The sequence below is a fragment of the Arachis hypogaea genome, chromosome 20, assembly GCF_003086295.3.
Source record: "Arachis hypogaea cultivar Tifrunner chromosome 20, arahy.Tifrunner.gnm2.J5K5, whole genome shotgun sequence".
NCBI lineage: Eukaryota > Viridiplantae > Streptophyta > Magnoliopsida > Fabales > Fabaceae > Arachis > Arachis hypogaea.
Genome location: NC_092055.1, coordinates 42,969,322 through 42,988,010, shown reverse-complemented (window position 1 = coordinate 42,988,010; position 18,689 = coordinate 42,969,322). Strand labels below are relative to the sequence as shown.

The window sequence follows — 18,689 nt, the reverse complement described above, 5'->3', positions numbered from 1 at the left end:
ATTTGTCAGTTTTTATTATGGGTTGAATTAACATTATAAGTTTAAATTTTTGTGACTTGATATTTGATTGAGGTAAAAATAATGAAAAAGAAATAGGTTAAAAATAATAAAAGATGTTGGATTGTTTTTTCTATATTATGTTAGTAAATGTGAGAATTTTTATAGATTGAAGATAATAAAAGAAGCTTATTTTAAAAATTTAATGATAAATTTTAACAGAATTAATAAAATTTGATGTCTAAGTATTTTTGTCAAGTAAAATTTATTTTTTATTAGTACAACTTAAGTTTTATTTTTTTATAGGTAATTTTATCAGCATTCTAAATATTCATACAAAAAAATAGTAGTTTATTTTAATATAATAATCATTTTTAATAACATTAAATGAAAATTAAGATTTTAAAACTAGGTGGAATTTAGTTAATATTCGGTAAAGTTTTATCAAACTTGTTATTATTTACTCAGAAAAATGTACACTTTTTTATTTTATTTTTATAAAATTATAGCATATAACAGAAATGTGATATGTAAAGTAGTTTATTTAAATATTATTTTAAATTGTTATTATAAATAAACAGTGCAATGGATTTTATTTAACATTAAATATATAGACGATTGAGAATTCGTACTTATATTAAATTTTCAAGGACATTCAATTAGAAGCTTATAACTTTAGGGGAAAAAAACTTATAACTTTCATAAATCAAATGAAATATGATCTTAGTAATTATTGATGTTGGTACATATCATTGTAAAGATTTTCATGTGATTATTTAAGAGAAACACTCTACAATTAAATAAAATAGTTAATCAAGTTCAATTAAGTGGCTAATTTTTCTTTTATATGAGTTTCATATGTGAGTTACTCTCCGTTATGGAGTGTCGGGGGAATTTACAGTGGTATGACGGCGTTGAAGTTTGGTTTTAGTGGGAAGAAATTGGACCGTCCGATTTCATTGCAGTGAGAGAGAGGACACAAATCGGACGGTTCGATTTGTGCGATACAGAGTACTGAAATCGGACCCAGCAATTTCAAGACAGAGAAAATTGGTTGAAACTAATCGGACGGTCCGATCAGTATTATGGAAAAATTTGAAATGCAAAGACGCGGTCGGATCGTCCGATTTGCTTGTTGCTGCCGTATACATAAAGGTTACCTTCAGAACTCCCCAATAGTTCTTCTACCTCTTCGTCCAGTTCAAAAAACCAGGAAGTTATTTAGCTTCTCTTCTCTGATTCTCCTTCTTCTTCATTCTTGCCAAAAAAAAATAATAGTGTGATTGAGAGTGGTTAGTATATCACGGTTATCATGGATGATAGAGTTATTTTGAAAATATATTGTTTTGGACAGATTTTATTATAAATGTATAAAGGAGCTCAATTTGTATGTGATAATCCATTAGATGTTGTTATTCCAAACACATTGTCGTTTGAGGAATTAAAAGGTATGATTTGTGAGAAGATAGATCCTCAGATATCTAGGAAAGTGTCGTGTATTTTGTACAGGTATCCTTTATCCGTGTTCGGTGGGTTCGTTCAATTTCAAACCAAGTACGTAATGGATGAAGCGAGCATGCATGAAATGTTTTCAATGTATATTGAAAATTGCCATCGAATGTCGTGCATCGAGATGTACATTGAGTTCGAGCAGTCTGAAGCGAACCGAAATATTGAATTGGAAGATTATAATAGTGATAGCGAGGAGGAATTTAAAAGTCATTATGAGATCGTTGGTTTGGGTGAAGAAGAAGATGAAGCTGACGGCACTATGAACGCAGATGTGGCGGAGGTTGCAAATGTATTGGCAAACCAACAACCGTTTCAAGAGCCTTCTTTCATGCGGTCGTTGGATTTGGAGGCTATGCATGCACCAGAGTTTCCTCAATACATGAATGCAAGTATGTAAAGAAAGATAGTTATGTGATAGTTTGGGGTAGTAGATCAATAAGATCGGAAGAGTAAAGTATGTGATCTGTGAATTATAATTTGTGTAACATGTCTTTGATTATTTTATTAGTTATTAGTTATTTAGTATGGACTATATTTACTAGGTCTTTAGGTAGATAAGATAGCTAAAATATAGACTATAATTATATCTGTTAAAATATAAATGATTATTATTTATGAGAGTACATATCTTGCTGTGTGATTGTAGCAGAGCTTCCTGTTGTGGTGGATGGTGAATTCATGGTTGGAATGGAATTCAGTTCAAGGGAGGCAGTAATCAAGGCGATGAAAGATTATACCATCCGTAGAGGTGTAGACTATAGGGTGTTTGAGTCGGAACCGACGACATTCTATGCTAAATGTACACAATATGGCGCAGGTTGTGATTGGCTGATCAGGGTTACCAAAATGCAGAAGAAGTACTATTGGAAGATAAGGAGGTACAATGGTAGTCAGACTTGTACCAGATCTAGTATTTCTCAAGACCATTCGAAACTGGATTCCAAGACAGTTGCAGAAGAAATTAAACCGTTGGTAGAGGTTGACCCATCTATAAAGGTGAAATCAGTCATTGCGGAAGTACAGTCGAAGTTTAACTACACCATTAGTTATCGCAAAGCATGGTTGGCAAAGCAGAAGGCGGTGGAGTCAATCTTCGGAGGTTGGGAAGCATCGTATGAAGCATTGCCTATATGGTTTGAGGCCATGTGTCACAAGGAGCCGTCAGCGGTGGTTCACTTTGAAACAATGCCTGCATACCAGGGGGATGATTTGGTTCCTGATATCCGTGTACTACACTGAGTCTTCTGGAGTTATTACCCTTATATAAGGGCATTCAGACATTGCAAGCCAGTTGTGTAGGTGGACGGGACTCATTTGTATGAAAAATACAAAGGTTGTTTATTGGTAGCAATTTCACAAGATGGCAATAACAATATTGTGCCTATTGCATTTGCCATAGTGGAGGAAGAGACTTATGAGGCGTGGTACTTTTTTCTAAGTAACTTACGCCAACATGTGGTAACACGCGATGGTGTAGGACTTATCTCTGATCGACACAATTCCATTAGGTCAACTATTGCTCGCAGTAATGAGGCTTGGTCTCCTCCTAGAGCTTTCCATATGTTTTGTATAAGGCATATTGACTCTTAGGTCCAGTTAGTACTTCCCCGTGTGATGCACCTAGATCCCGCTCTTGATTAGGAACGCCCTGGATTAAACCAAATTGCCTCCTGAATCTATCAGATGCATGCCACTCAACACATTCGAAAGATATAAGCGGCACTGTGGCACCACAAACAACTGAATGCTGACGGATGTCTACAGGAATCACGTCTGGCTCAATATGGTCGATGCCATAAACCTGCCACACAAACTGAACACATCAAAACTATTAGATGACTACACTACAATTAATTCATTCATCAAACTAGAGCAAGTACTAGTAGTTTACAACATACATGTCCTTCTTGCATATCATCCAACAACCTCCTGTAGTGCGCAAGTGTATGGTATCGGTAAGCATAATTTCCACGTTCCCAGTTGCACCACCTGCTGTCAGAAATCTCTTATTTAATTAATTATGTAAAAAATAGAATACAATTTCTAGTAGAGATTTCAACGCATACATTAATTTATTTTACCTGTTTGCAATCAGAAACAGTCGGGGATTGCCAGGAATCGGGGCAAGAAATGGGAGACGGATCCAAGCCCAAGTAAGCAAAAGTGTAAGCGAACCATCTATCTCCTTGCAGTCAACACGAGTTGCCTTACACAATGATCTATTCAAGTGCGCAAGGCATGCCGAACCCCAACTAAACTGTATGATCCCAGCAAAGTTACGGAGCAAACGCAGAAATTTCCAATGCACCGCTGCACCAGACTTGTCACCAAATAGAATTGTCCCAAATAACAACATTATGTGACACTTGACATACCTCTGAATCTGAATATCATCAGTCAACACTGTGCAATCCTTCAAACCCCTAATCCACGTGAGTTTTATAAAGCTTCCTCTACAGTCTGTCTTTCTCGGTGCAACACCAAAGTGATGCAAGCACTCGGCCTCCAAGACCTCAAAACTACTCATGGTTGGTCCTGTAACCGGAATTCCATTTGTCGGCAGACCGAGAATCATCGCCACATCCTCCAACGACACGGCACACTCACCAATCGGAAAATGAAATGTGTGAGTCTCTGGCCACCATCTCTCGATCAGAGCATTAATCATTGCTGACTGGCATTGGACGACTCCAATATGAGAAACATAATCAAAACCAGTCTCCCGTAAATGCGCCTCAACAATTGGGTTATACGGGTCCGACGACAAAAAGTGATCACATATCAACATCCATAAATCTTGCAATATCACATTTTCATTGTAACTACCAATACATAATTATATTAACAATAACATAATTATGCTCACATGTCCATTATTACTACCAATAAAATTATATTTTACACCCAGCTTATACATAACTAGAATAGGTTCAATCATCATAACTTATTTAAAAAACTTTTATATATATATGTTTTTTCTTTACATTACAAACCATACATATATATATATATATATCCAGAATAAGATTATTTCCATATTATTATTATTATTATTATTATTATTATTATTATTATTATTATTATTATTATTATTATTTCTAAAAAACCGACGTTATTATTAATAATAATCATAAAATAATATATTAAATTTGTGTTTTAGCTTCGGTGTTTTATTTATTGTCAAAATTATCCTATTATGTTAACATACATTCCATTCAATTATCAATAATCAAGAATAATTTATTAAATTCTTTTTTTATAACTTAAATATTATAAATTCATACTTCTTCTAGAAATTCTAAATTCATATTTCTATTTCTTCTAATACAATACAATTAAAACAAAAATATATTAATTCAAATTTTCTTCCAACAAATAATAATAATAATAATAATAATAATAATAATAATAATAATAATAATAATAATAATCTGATTTCATTCATTCAAACCAGCAAAAACATAACAATAATTAGTCATACATTTCATTCCAAAACAAAGCATACTATTAATAAAAAATTCGGACTTTATAAACTAATTAGTTCTACTCTATTCCTAAACTCCTTAAACTTAATTACTTAGTTTTACTCTATTATTTCTACTCTATTACTAAAATCTGATACACTATTATAAATTTATAATTACTAAATTAAAATTTTAAATAATAAAAACTTACATAATTTGAATGTCCGAGATAATTAACAATGTGAAGTTCTGACTGATTCACTTCCTTAATTTTTGGTCCTCTTGACATTGTATTTAGATTTTTTTTGACCTGCTATGTGGTCCTTATAGCCTTCAAAAATGGAGATGGTGTGAAGTTGAAAAGCAAATAGAAAGAGTTTTGGGTGTGAGGCTGAAAGTGACGCTGCTAGGAGGGTGGATTACATTCAGGGTTATTGGAAGCATTGGATTCATCCAGAGGGGAGTTGCATGCGTGCCATGTGGAACGAGTGCACAAATCGGACTGAGGATTTTGTGTACCGTTCGATTTCTGTACTCGGTCCGTCCGATTATAGTACCCCATCGGACGGTCCGATTTCTCTTGAATAACCATCATACGCTAGTGAAACACCATACACCCCATAACGCAGCTATACACTAGCCCTTTCATCATATTAAAAATAAAAAGTTCCTATTAAGTTGTCAACGTATTTTATATTTTACGCACATATTTTTTTCTTTTTCTGTTTTGAATGCTTTTTTTTATATACACTGTTGCTATTTTTTCTTCTTTTCCTTCTTTTTATGCATCTTTTTTTTTATTATTGTCATCGTCGTCTTCATTACCACCATCATCACCTCCTTCTCCTCTTCCGTTTTTTTTATGTTTCTCTTTCGTTTTCGTCGTCGTCACCATTACCACACCACCACCTCCATCTCCTCCTCCTCTTTCTTTTCTCATTTGAATTTTTTCAATCTCCTTCTTTTTTCTCTTTCTCCTTCTCTTCCATCATCATCATCGTCATCATCATTATTATTATCATCATTGTTTTGTTATTGTCATCATCGTCAGTTCAAATTCAGAATGCACCGAAATTACTTAATAATGATGACACACAAACAAACTCAGTTCAAAATAAATACAGACCAAATTTACCTTATTTCAGAATGCACCGAACTTACTTAATGATAATGACATACAAGCAAACTCAGTTCAAGACAAACACACAAACTAGAATCAACAATCCACAAAAATATATGCATATAAATTTTAATTCTAGAAAAGTTATCAATATAGCTTAAATGATTTCAGAAGTACTACAATTATCTTGCATGAACGAATTACACCGAATCCAAGTCAATGAGATCAAGTGCATCTTATTTAATTTCAGAATGTCCCAAAATTATTTAGTAATGACGACATACAAACAAACTCAGTTCAAAACAAGCACAGACCAAGTGCACCATATTTAAATTCAAAATACATCGAAATTATTTAATCATGACGACATACAAGCAAACTCAGTTTAAAATAAGTATACAAACTAGATTCAATCATTCATAAAAATACATGCATATAAATTTTAAATCCAAAAAAATTATTAATATGGTTTAAATGTCATTAGAAGTACTACAACTATCTTTTGTGAACTAATATACTAAATCCAAGTCAATGAGACTAAGTGCACCCTATTTAAATTTAGAATGCACCAAAATTACTTAATAATGATGACACAAAAATAAACTTAGTTCAGAATAAACACGGACTAAGTGCACCTTATTTAAATCCAGAATGCACCGAAATTACTTAATGATGATGACACACAAACAAACTTAGTTAGAACAAGCACATAAACAAGACACAATCAATCACAAAAACACATGCATGTAAATTTTAAATCCAGAAAAGTCATCAATATGTTGCTTATAATTCTTGTTTCACTGTCTTAACAAGAATTTGTATCACGGTTAAAAAATTTCGATATCAAAATTGAGAAATTTCTATGTAATTAAAAAATTTCGGTGTTATTTTCTGATAAATTCTTCATAATTCAAAACCCCTTCTCTTTCTTCTTCTCCATCATTATCATATTTTTTTCTTTTTCTATTCATCTTCTTTTTATTTTACTTTTTCATGATTCTTTTGTTTATTCTTTTAACAAGAATAAAAACAAGAAAAAAATCAAATAAAAAAATACATAATGCTGTATAATTAATAGGAAGGGAAGAAAGAAGAGAAAAAAAAAAGTGCAATAATAATAACAGCAATAAAAGAATGATAATGTGAAGGTGGAAATTCAAGTGCAGTCGACTTCACGTGAAGTTGATATCTGAAAGTCGTTAGATGATTTGACTGATTTGACTAAATTTTTATCTAACGACTCTCAAATATCAACTTCATGTGAAGTCGACTTCACCTGAGTTTTTATCTAATATGAAAGAAACACGTGAAAAGAAGAAAGAATGTGAAAAAGAACAAAAAAAAAAAAAAAGAAAAACGAGAAAAAGATATAAAGAATAATGTAAAAAAGGCTAAAAAATTAGAGCGTGTAAATACATTTTTATTAATAAAATTAGTTTTAGTTAGATTTAGATTAATTTAATTAGTTTTAATTGTCAAAAATATTTGAATGTGTAACAAGACTCATTGTTTAATTCTATGATGTTAGTTTGAATATCTTTTTGTAAATATTATGATCATATGAGTTTGTCTAAATGACTAAGGATGTGTTTGGGAAACTCGTTGGAAGGGAAGAAGCACGTTTAAATTTCTTGAAAGCTTCAACTTTTGGTTTGGTAAATTTTTTTCTCATGAACGCAGAAGTGATTTTGCTGCCAAAACCACGTTTACAAGAAGCAACTATTTTTAACTTCTGCGTTTTCTTAACGAGCTTTTAGCCATAGATACTAACCATTTATTTATCTTTTACCAACTTTATCCTTTATATATATTATTGTATTATTTATAAAATTCTTGTTATTTCTATTTATATGAGTTTTATTTTTTTTATTTATTATTTATATTTTTTCAACTGTTGTTTGACATTATACATTTTTATAATTGTGATTTTTGTGAATTATGTTTGTTATTATCTTTTTATAATATAATTTATTGATTCTATTAGGTAAAGTAAATTAAATAAAAAAATTAACTGTAAATAATAATAATAATAAAAAATTATAACATACTAAAAAAAGAGTACTAAAAATACTAAAAATATATTATATAAAAAGATCATCAAGAACTTTTAGATTTATTTCAATCACTATAAAGTAAATATTTATTTATTTTTATTATTTTTAGTACTCTCTTTTATAATTGTAATTCTCGTATATTATGTTTTAGTGTAATTTTTTATAATATAGATTATGATTCCATTAAAAAAGATAAATTAAATAAAAATTAATCATAGATAATAATAAAATCATAAACGTTAGATTCCAAATTAATATTAAAAATAAGATTATTGAGAATATTAGAATAAGAGTACGATGTAAAAAAATACTAAAGTAACATTTAATACTTAAAAAAGGTAACATATTTAATTAAATATATATATATATATATATATATATAAAATTTATATTTTTTTATTTTTATTTAAAAATATATTTTATCTATTTTTATATGTGATTTTTATTTTAGTAAGTGAATATTAATTTTATTATAAAATTAATTAATAAAATCTATTTAAATATCTAAATAAAATAATAGGATAATATAAAAAAAATTTAAGTTGATGTACATTTTAGTAATTTTTTATCTAAAAGTGCTTTTGAATGGTATAAGCCAAACAACATTTATTTTACTATAATCCATTTTGATACAAAAATTACCAAACATAAATCACTTTAACACAAACTTACTTTTGATCAAAATCAAGTTTGCAAAATTAATTTTATGCAAACTCCAGTTTGTAAACTGTAATCCAAACACACACTAAATGGACAAATGGACACGATTTTTTGTTAGACTATGAATGTAAGATGAACCAAACAAACGTACGCATTCCAATATTACTCATCATGATTAGGACAATTTATTATCCTTACAATAATATTATTATAAAAAGAAAAGTAGAAAACCTGTGTCTCTTTCAAACCAAAAGTGAGGGCTTCAAAGATTAATTCATTGAAAAATAATTTGTAGGTATATACATCTAATCTAACTTCTCCCTCAAATTTAAAAGAAAAGAAAACAATGTTAAATTCACATTTTTCACATAAAAATTTCCATATACTCTTTTGACAAACAAATTAAATAATGTTTTCTTTTATTGAATTTGCTTTATTTGATGAGAAATTCCCTTTTTTTTTTGCTATTTTTTTCCCACCATATTTTTCATCTATTTTTTCTTTTGTCTAAATTTTTTTTCTCTCTTTTTTCTTCTCTCAAAATTGTTTAGTAACCAAAATTAATCTATACAATAAGAGTTTCTTATACAAGAATGTCTTTTATTTCATTTTATTTATATACATATTAATGAGCTATGTTATAACAGTGGGTTTCATAAAGATTTAGAGCATACCCCACTCAACATAGGTTAAACTATGTTATAACAGTGGGTTTCATAAATGAATACTCGTGTTTATGTCACAAATATTTGTCTTCTCAAAAATGAGAGGGATTTCTGATGTGGACAAAGTTAATTTAATCTTGTTTCGAGAAAATAATGTTTGTGAATTTTTTTAAGGATAAAAACTCTCCTTTGCAGCCAAAAAGACAGAATTAATATCAAAATTTTATATTTTCTATAAAAAATTTAATTTAATATTTTGAATAATTGCTCCTAAAAAAGTTCCAAAATTAATAGTTATATTTTTAGAGTCTTAAGAAATATTGTTAAGATATTTAAATGAATTTTATTAAAAAATATGAAAATTTTAATATTTTTACAAGGTTCATTTTTAAATACTTCTATAGACAAATCTTAATCTTTTATTTTATTTTATTTTGTATAAATGGTTAGTATTTAAATGAATATCTTGCTAATTAAGTTAATAGTTTTTTGATAAATTTTTTAAATGAGCTATATATATTTAAAAAAAAAAGATTAAAACCTATAATTTAATACGTTATTTATTGTGTTAATAATAAATTATTTTCTAAAAAGTATTAGACTTCTTACTTTACTTTAAGAATATTAGCATTTGCTTTTTATAAAGTATTTATAATAAAAAAAAGAACTTGTGAATATTTTTAGTATAAATAATTTTAATTTTAATAAAAGCATTTTGTAAGAGACACTAGTTAATGATATACATACAAACTACAAAGAGTAAAGTCCCGAAAAAAAAAACACCTACAAAGAGTATTTTCAAGCAGATAACAAGTGCTGAATTCTAGCCCAGAAAAAAAAAATTTAACAAAGGAAAAAAAAAAACCGAAAAACAAAAACGTATTATCTCTCATGGTTGGATATTAGCTGTCACAAGTATATTTATGACAATATAAAATATAATAATCTTACGTAACTATTTATCAGTATTTTATTTTCTTTCAATTTTAGCTTTATAAAGACACACGCTTTGACATGTTCTTACTCTCTTCCTCTTCTTCCTTACTCCATTCCTTTCAACAAACTCTTTGTATCTTCTTATTCTTCTAATCAGTAATCACTCTCTTCTTTTCTTCCATTTAAGAGCTTCTCTTAGCATAGTGTTGCTAACTGTGTGTTACTTTATTTGTTATTACCATATTACCCCTATGCTAGAAGACATAGATACATGGTAAATGTGACATTTTTCTTTTCCTCTGTTCTAGCTTTTGGAATTTTTGTGCAAAAGTCTTAGAAATGAAGTACTGATCACGGACACTGCTTAAAGTTTGAAGCTTTACAAGCTTTTAAAGATACCCGCCAAAGCATTTGAAGCCATATCACTCACAAAAGAAATAGAATCAAAGGCTTTGTTCTTTTTTTTTTTTGGGCTTCTTAAGCAACCATTTTTCTGCTGAAAGCTCTTTCTTTCAAAGTCATACATACATAGATGATAGCCAGCTCCTTCTGCAATGCTGATTCTATGTTTCCAGTAAGCTCTTACTCTTAATTTCATTTCAAATATAAAATTATTTTATATTATTATTATTATTTTATTTTTGCATTTTTATTGTTATCTTTTGTTTCATGATAAAGACCATGTTAATAAGTGGGGCTTCTCATTATTGTTCTAGGAAATATTGAGAAATTTTTATGTTCAAAAATCAATGTTGGAGTGTTTTGTTTTTAAGGTTCTAAAATCTAAATACTCATCGTTCTAGCTACTTGAATCACTCAAGAATGTATGATCAGAATTGTTCTCTTTCCTAAGTACACATGCAATAAATGAGTGGTTGGGTTTTATATTTATTTATTTATTTATTTTATTTTTTAATTTTTGCACCCCCAAACACCAAAGCTAAACGCAAACTCTGAGCTTTCTCTCTCTGGAATACTCCTTGTCTTATTGTGTGATTTATTTTAATTGCTCATGTGTCAATTGAAGATATAGTATCATTTTAACATTAGTAAACAAAGTAGTTGGGATGATTTTATACGCAAACATTAGATTCACTTGTTCACATTAATTTGTGTAATGTGTCTGTGCAATGTATACGTGTGTGACAGTGGAAAATAGTATACACAAATGTTCTTTTGTCAAGAATATCAAAAAACAAAAAATAAAAAAGTTCTTTTGTCAAAGATCACAAATTGTGGGTCCACCATATACTGTTTTTGACATTTGAGCTTCTTCTTGGCAACGACACAAAGTTAAAAAAAAAATTAAAATATAAATAAACAATAATAATAAACTTTTTTGGTATGGTGACTACAATTATTAATTATTATGATCTTTGACAAACTTCATTGCAAGCTGTGAGTAGTTTTCTGAGCCGTTGAATTATGTGGATCAATGTTTGTGATAGTGAATTGGGTGATGTGTGATGACCCTTTGGCCCTTTTCAAAAGAGTTTTTTCATGTGTGGTTTGAATTGAATGCATGGCTGCTTCATTTTTTCTTTGGCTGTTCATGTTGCCTTATAGTACTCTCTATAGCATCATGACAATGGGGGCCACTTTGATTTTTTGGGTATGGTGTAGCTGTTGCCTGCTAATGTTTCCAAGTTTATCAACTATTTAATGAATGCTTTATTATTATTATTATTGAAAAGAAACGGCAAAGAAAAGAAAAGAAAGAAAAAGAAAAAGGGGGGCACCGATTATGACATTGTTTGTCTTTGAAAAGTGGGAGGAATGAGGGTTATTCTGACCAAAAAACATTGCATGTTTTTATGATATATTTTTAGATATGAGACTTTGATCTTATTATTATTATTATTATTATTATTATTATTATTGCATGCATGCTATGCTGGATTTGAATAAAAGTTCAAATAAACTATTGAAGGGAATTCCATTGGAGAAGAATGATAAACTTCAATTATGTTATAGCATTAATTTCACCCTGTTTCTTTTTAAAGTCATGAGATGCACTTCATGCTTTTTCCACTTTCATCTCTTTTAAATGTGCAAAATAATTTTTGAATTTTTCTACATGTATATTTTAGCTAAAATAAGTGTTCCCTTGAGCTTTGGTTATGTCTAATTGGCCCATGTGTTTTCTATATGTGAAACTTTGAAATCCTAGATTTGATTAAATATATGTTATTTTTGTTAACAATTGATGAAAAAATATATTAACATGGTTGATTTGCACATTTGGAAAGATTTAGTGAATTATTTTGCATATATTTTTAAATTTACGAGTAAAAACATGCTCATGGTGGAAGTGTCTAGGGCTGAATTCCAATTAATCCTTTCAATACTACCAATTGACATGGATTATGCTTGGATCCTTAAGTTCACTTTTGGCTAGGGGATAGTGGGATACCAATTACCGAATTCAAAAAGGATAGCGACGAATAAAAGGGAACGGGAGCACGAGTTATCTAATTTGTGCTAATATTGATTTATTAATTTCTTTTAAATCATTTCCTTAATTTATGAGTTCAAGTAGAATTGCATAGTTGTTTCTAACCAAAAGTAGTGTTATACATATTTCAGGGCAACTCAATGTGCATTTGATAGTTCCTTTTATACTTAATTTTTGTCTTCAATTTCTTCAATGGTGATTGATTCTGATACAAAATTATTATTATGCCACCAGAGAGAAGAGGGGGTAGATGTTAGAAAGATGATGGGACACAAAAGGAGCCCATGTTCTGTTGACCAAAGCAGTTATACTTCTATTGAATCTAAAAGGCAAAAGGCTAATGATTTATCAATCACCGCAAAGGTTTCTTTCTTTCTCTCTTTTTAATCCTTTTATTATTCTTAGCTCTTGGCATCATTGTATTATTCTCTGTTGCTCTTTACAATATCCAAGCTTTAATTTACATTTTGAAGTTTTCAATGGGAAGCCACAATGGTCATAGTGTATGAAAATTAGAAATGCATTGAACAATTTCATTCCTTGATGTTTAAAGTAGTGATATATCTATGATTTTTGTCGATGATACCGAACTTCCTTTTTATATTTCCTATTGTTTCTGTGAATAGGAGAGGAAGGAGAAGCTTAGTGAACGAATCGTTGCATTGCAGCAGCTTGTTTCACCATATGGCAAGGTATACATGTTTGAAGCTTCATTGATGTTTTATGTAGCATATTTATTAGGCTTATTATGCTTATTTATTTGCCTTGTAATGCAAGAATAATAATAATAATAATAGTAATGCAATAGTATTTTTTTTCATTTATTATGCCTGTTAAAGTTTTCAACAAATTCAATTGTTCTAAGTTTCTATGAGTCTAAAGGTATCCATAATTTTCACTGCAGACAGATACATCTTCTGTCTTAGAGGAAGCAATGCAATACATAGGTTTCCTTCATAGACAAGTTAAGGTTTGGACATTCTTTCTAAATTGTTCTGTGTATCTTGGCAATTATTTCATGCACAACATACATGCATGCCATACATTATTAACACCTAAATTAAGCTGTGAAGTGTTTCTGATGTAAATTTCTTGATCACATACTTCAAAAACATGTTTCAGCATTCAGCCAAGATATTTTTCATTTTCAGTGAATCTGTGACCATTGCATGTCATATCTAGTGACATTTCCGACACAATTCCGTTGCAAACTGGAACATGACTTGTGAATTGTGATCTTATGCAAATAAATTTTCTTCCTTTTAAACAGCTTCTTAGTGCCCCGTACCTTGAGAGTTCGGCCGCAACCAAGGATCCGGTAAGCAAACACGAACACTTGGTCAGTCACACATACAACGAACGATTCCGGCATCAAATATGTTATAACAGAATTTGTGATTTCTTCTTTAGGGTCTGGAGCCATGCAGCCTGAGGAGCAGAGGGTTATGCCTTGTTCCTGTCTCACTAACAATTGGAGTTGCTGAGAGCAATGGTGCAGATATCTGGGCTCCCATCAGACCACCACTTCGCCGCCGAAATTCGAGAAGGAGGCCGCCCAATTTCAGTCATAAATTTGGTCAGCTAAGCAGCCTAAAGGAGGTTGTAAATTGCTATGCTCCCTAAGTCAGTCTAGGTGGAATCATGGTAGCTATAATATATGATATATAGTTAAAAGTATTAAAAGAAAAAAACTTGGTCAAGTAGCTGCTCCATGCCTTGAAGATTTTAAGCGGGTGATGGGGTATAAGCTTTTTAATTTAAGGCATATATATGTAATCCTTAATTCACTATGCTGATTAGTTAAGTGTATATTTGAAAGTTCTAGCTGTATAATAATTATTCCATGTACTGATTAGCTTAATGAAAGTCTTTCCTAGATTTAATGGAAGGTAAAAATATATAATATTGTGTGTTCGTGTATTTATCTTCCATCCATAAGGTGGTTATTATTGGATTGAGATTATCTATCTTACTCTTTTTTTATTTTTTCATATTCCATCCCGAGGAATTGGATACGAATTTTTTTTAACGAGGGTTTAGCTTTTTATGGGTGGAATATAAATGAGAAAAAAGATTAAATTTTTTAGGGTAAAAAGGTGAAAAGTTGGATAGCATTAGTTTAAATAGAAAATAAAAAAAAGTGCATCAAATAATAATTAGGTCGTTCAAGATTTTGCATTTCAACAATTTAGTCTCTAAAAAAAAAGTGACAATTACATCTCCTAGGAAAGTAGACGTTGGACACGTTACATTCTTCCATCGGTCCATTAGAGAGAAATGAAAAGGAGTTGTTTTGCTGTTCCACGTTACATTCTTCCGTCGGTCCATTAGAGAGAAATGAAAAGGAGTTGTTTTGCTGTTCCGTTCTTTGACGTGAATTGTCGTGTTTGTTTTTTGCCACATCTGCAGTTGGACAACGTCGTTTCCAAATTTCCCTTCTATATATTTGTTTCATTTTGGCTCTTAATCTCTCCAATTACCCTTTGTTTTTATCCATTAACTTTAAGGGGAGAAATTGAAGTAAAAGAGTCTTGGCTCAGTGCAGTAACAAAAATAACGATTCTTCCTTCAAGTACCAACAAGGAAGAAGACGTCGTCAAGAAAACCAGTATTAGTGGAGACATTCTCCACTCAGGTAAAAAATGTTAATGCTTTTGTCAATTATTGTATCCCTGTCTGTTTCTTTCATAGTGGTCCCAGTGTTTTAAACAAATCGTTTAATCTTCTGCAAAGCATAGTTTTCAACTTATTTTATTGAGTATGACACATTTTGTCGCATTATTTTTTATGCATTTCTTGTATCTTTTTGGGGCTTCTGCTTATTTGTTTATGATTGCTGAAAGTAGTGATTAGCATAAACACTAGTATCACCTTTGGTATTATTTGTCATAATAAAAAAAATACAACATGTTCTTGATCTTTAGTTAACTATTGTCCCAATATATTCAAACAATAATTGTGTTTCTACATAGCAGATAGAGGAATTTGTTGTTCCTATGTTCAAACCATGGGAGAAAATTTGTGAGAAACAAACGGAAAAAATTGAGTTACCGAGATGGGTTAGTTGAGAGGTTTCCAAAGATGGATCTGGACCTTATCAACTTCTATGACTGAAGGAATTGTTCAAGAACTTGGGATACGATGCTTACAAAGCAATGATGTAGTTGATCTGAATGCTACTAATTAGAAGTCGGTTTGCATCCTATTTTGGAGACTGAGAATCAATGCTTTAAGGAGCACAAAATGCAAAAATAAGGAGTGTGAGAGTTCTATATATATTTTGAGCATCATATTCTTAGTGGTAAAGATGCTATAGGCTGTGATGAGCTGATAATCTTCTATTTCTAATTATAACACTGATGATGATTGTTATGAGAGCATTGAAGATGAGCTGTACAAGCCCCCACCTCCTGATTTTGGAGAATTAAACTGATATCAAGAGGATCATGTAAGAGAGATGAAAAGAAAGACTACAGATAGTAACATTCTCAAAGGAAGAAGTTGCTAATGAAGAGAGCCTGATATTAGCAATTATCCTGTAATAGAAAAAGAAATTCCATGAATGATTATATTGAATTTCAATTCAATGAATATCTAACTAAAAATAAATTGAATAGCAATTACCCTATAATTTGGGTACTTTAAGAACAACCTATTTGATTTTCTACTGTTCCAGGCTTTATATGTTACATATAGCTGACAGTTATACATGGAGCAATTTTATTGCTAGACTCTCTTTGTATATTAAGTTGCCCCTATAATTCCATCCGCTCCCTTATTCCTTTTCTTGGCATCTCTTGCTTCTTGTGCTTTCAGTGCTATTATTATCGGTGTGTTAGGATTATGTAGCAGAGTTTTAGGATGATAATTGAGATTCTCACAGTTAGAGTTTGAACATGTTAAAATCAAATAACATTGAAGGACCAATTTGTCCCTCATCATTTTTAATAAATCCAATGTGACATTTAATGGATACCTCATTCACGTTAATAGTACACATCAGAAGAGCCGTTAGTCTTTACATTAGGAACTAATAAAAGGTTATAACATGTCCACATTTTCTTCCCGAAAGATTAATTGTCATTTTTTTTAGAGACTAAATTGTCGAACGCAAAATTCTAGAAACTAATTGTCAGTTTACTCAAAAAATGTTAATCATCAATGTTTTACAATGGGATGGGAATATAATATGGAATGTGATCTCTTCTGTTATATATAGGGGTGGCAAGCGGGGAAGCCCCCCCGCCCTGCTAGAAGCCCGTCTTGGCGGGATGCCCACCCCGCCCCGCCTAATGAGGCGCCTAGAACTCACCCGTCCACCTAACTGCGGGCTAGCGGCTGGCGGGTTACGAAGTTCCCTCTCTATATATATTTCCCTTTTTTTTTTTTTTTTTTTTTTTATATTAACTACTAAATAAAAATTTAAATAATTAATGGCTAATTAACCCATAAATGAGAATTTATTCTAGAAAGCCAAGAATGTAATTTTTATGGCTTAATATGATAGAGGAGATTGAGACGAGAAATTCGGTACCAATTTTATAGAAATCGGACCAAGATTGGACCGAACGGGCCAAACCGGTCCAACTGGACCTAAAGTGGGCCCTTGGCCCAACTAAACTAAACCAAACCCTAGTTTTCAGCACTCTCTCTCCTCATTTGTTACACACACGCTGAAATGGAGTGAGGGAGGGGAAGAACACTCTCTCAAACTTCTCTATCTCTCACTTGATCTTCAAACCACCATAACTTTTGATCTAGAGCTCCGATTGCCGCACCGTTTACGGCCACGCGTTCATCGCGGAGAGCTCTACAAAACCCATACAACTAATCTTGAGGTAAGCTATGTTTTGCTCTTCGAAATTCCAGCTCTTGTTTTTGAGTTTCATGGGTGAAATGTTAAGATTTTGGGCTCTTTGATGTTATAGGACCCAACTCTCTTGAAGGAGAAGGTTAATCTTATCTCTTTGGACCTTGGGTGTGGTAAAATTCTCAACCCTAGTGTAATTTGTTGTTCTATGATGATTGGGTATTGAGATGTTGTGTATGGGTATGATGATTGTGGCTTACGTTGTGTATATGTGAATATTGGAGCTTGATTGGTGATTTTGGAAAGCTTGAAAAGGGAGTTTTGTGTGATAAAATATGTTCTTGGAGGTGTTGAGACCTTGAGAGCTTGAGGAAAAGTGATTTGGAAGTACTCCGGTTGAGCTTGGGAAATCGGCTAAGGTATGGTCTCGGTTTCTCGTATCTAATATGTAATGTGGTAGGAAATACTTAGGCTAGAGACCCTAAGATAGGCATTGAATTGATGATGTTGTTGAATGGTTGAGATATATGATGTGATCATATCTGTGATTATGAATATTGATGCCTTGATTGTGTGATATATGAGAAACTGCATGTTGTGATATATGCTTGATGAATGATTGAGGTTGAATTGGTGGGTGGTACCATGTTGATGGTGAGTATGATGATGATTATGTATAATAATGTTTGATTTGGAAATGGTATTATTGGAAATTGGGATGAGGAAGGATGTGTGATATGATATTGTGTTTGCCCTGTACCCATTTGATTGAGAAGTGTTAAAATGGTTGGACGGTGGTTTTGGGAATTTTGGTAAAGTGTCAATGTGTGAGTTTAGGATGGCTTGATGTTGATTTTGGTACATTTTGATTGATTTAGAAAAAGGCAAAATTGGCATGTTTTGGTTAATTTTGAAAAGAGTTGAAAATGGTTTGTTTTGAAAATGGCACCTTGTGGTTTTGTATGAAAACATGGTTTTTGGGCATATTTTGACGGGACATAACCTGGACTACGGAT

General features: G+C 31.1%; 1 protein-coding gene and 1 pseudogene across 1 annotated transcript; one reads left to right on the top strand and one right to left on the bottom strand.

Annotated features, from left to right (window-relative positions):
- Positions 1-3,055: 3,055 nt before the first annotated feature.
- On the bottom strand, positions 3,056-4,383 carry LOC140183051 (serine/threonine-protein phosphatase 7 long form homolog). The gene is made up of 4 exons (XM_072231052.1): positions 4,376-4,383; positions 3,591-4,331; positions 3,408-3,498; positions 3,056-3,310 (listed from the first exon to the last, which is right to left on the bottom strand). Exons 1-4 carry the CDS (start codon positions 4,381-4,383, stop codon positions 3,056-3,058), a joined length of 1,095 nt encoding a protein of 364 aa, XP_072087153.1.
- Positions 4,384-10,433: 6,050 nt separating this feature from the next.
- LOC112783468 (transcription factor bHLH153-like) lies at positions 10,434-14,766 on the top strand (annotated as a pseudogene).
- Positions 14,767-18,689: the final 3,923 nt, after the last annotated feature.

Bases quoted from the DNA above. Each gene is read 5' to 3' on its own strand.
- LOC140183051 (XM_072231052.1), bottom strand. The intron at 3,499-3,590 runs GTAAAATAAATT...TTCTGACAGCAG, and splicing joins CTGTTTCTGATTGCAAACAG to GTGGTGCAACTGGGAACGTG. The intron at 3,311-3,407 runs GTATGTTGTAAA...TTTGTGTGGCAG, and splicing joins ATGATATGCAAGAAGGACAT to GTTTATGGCATCGACCATAT.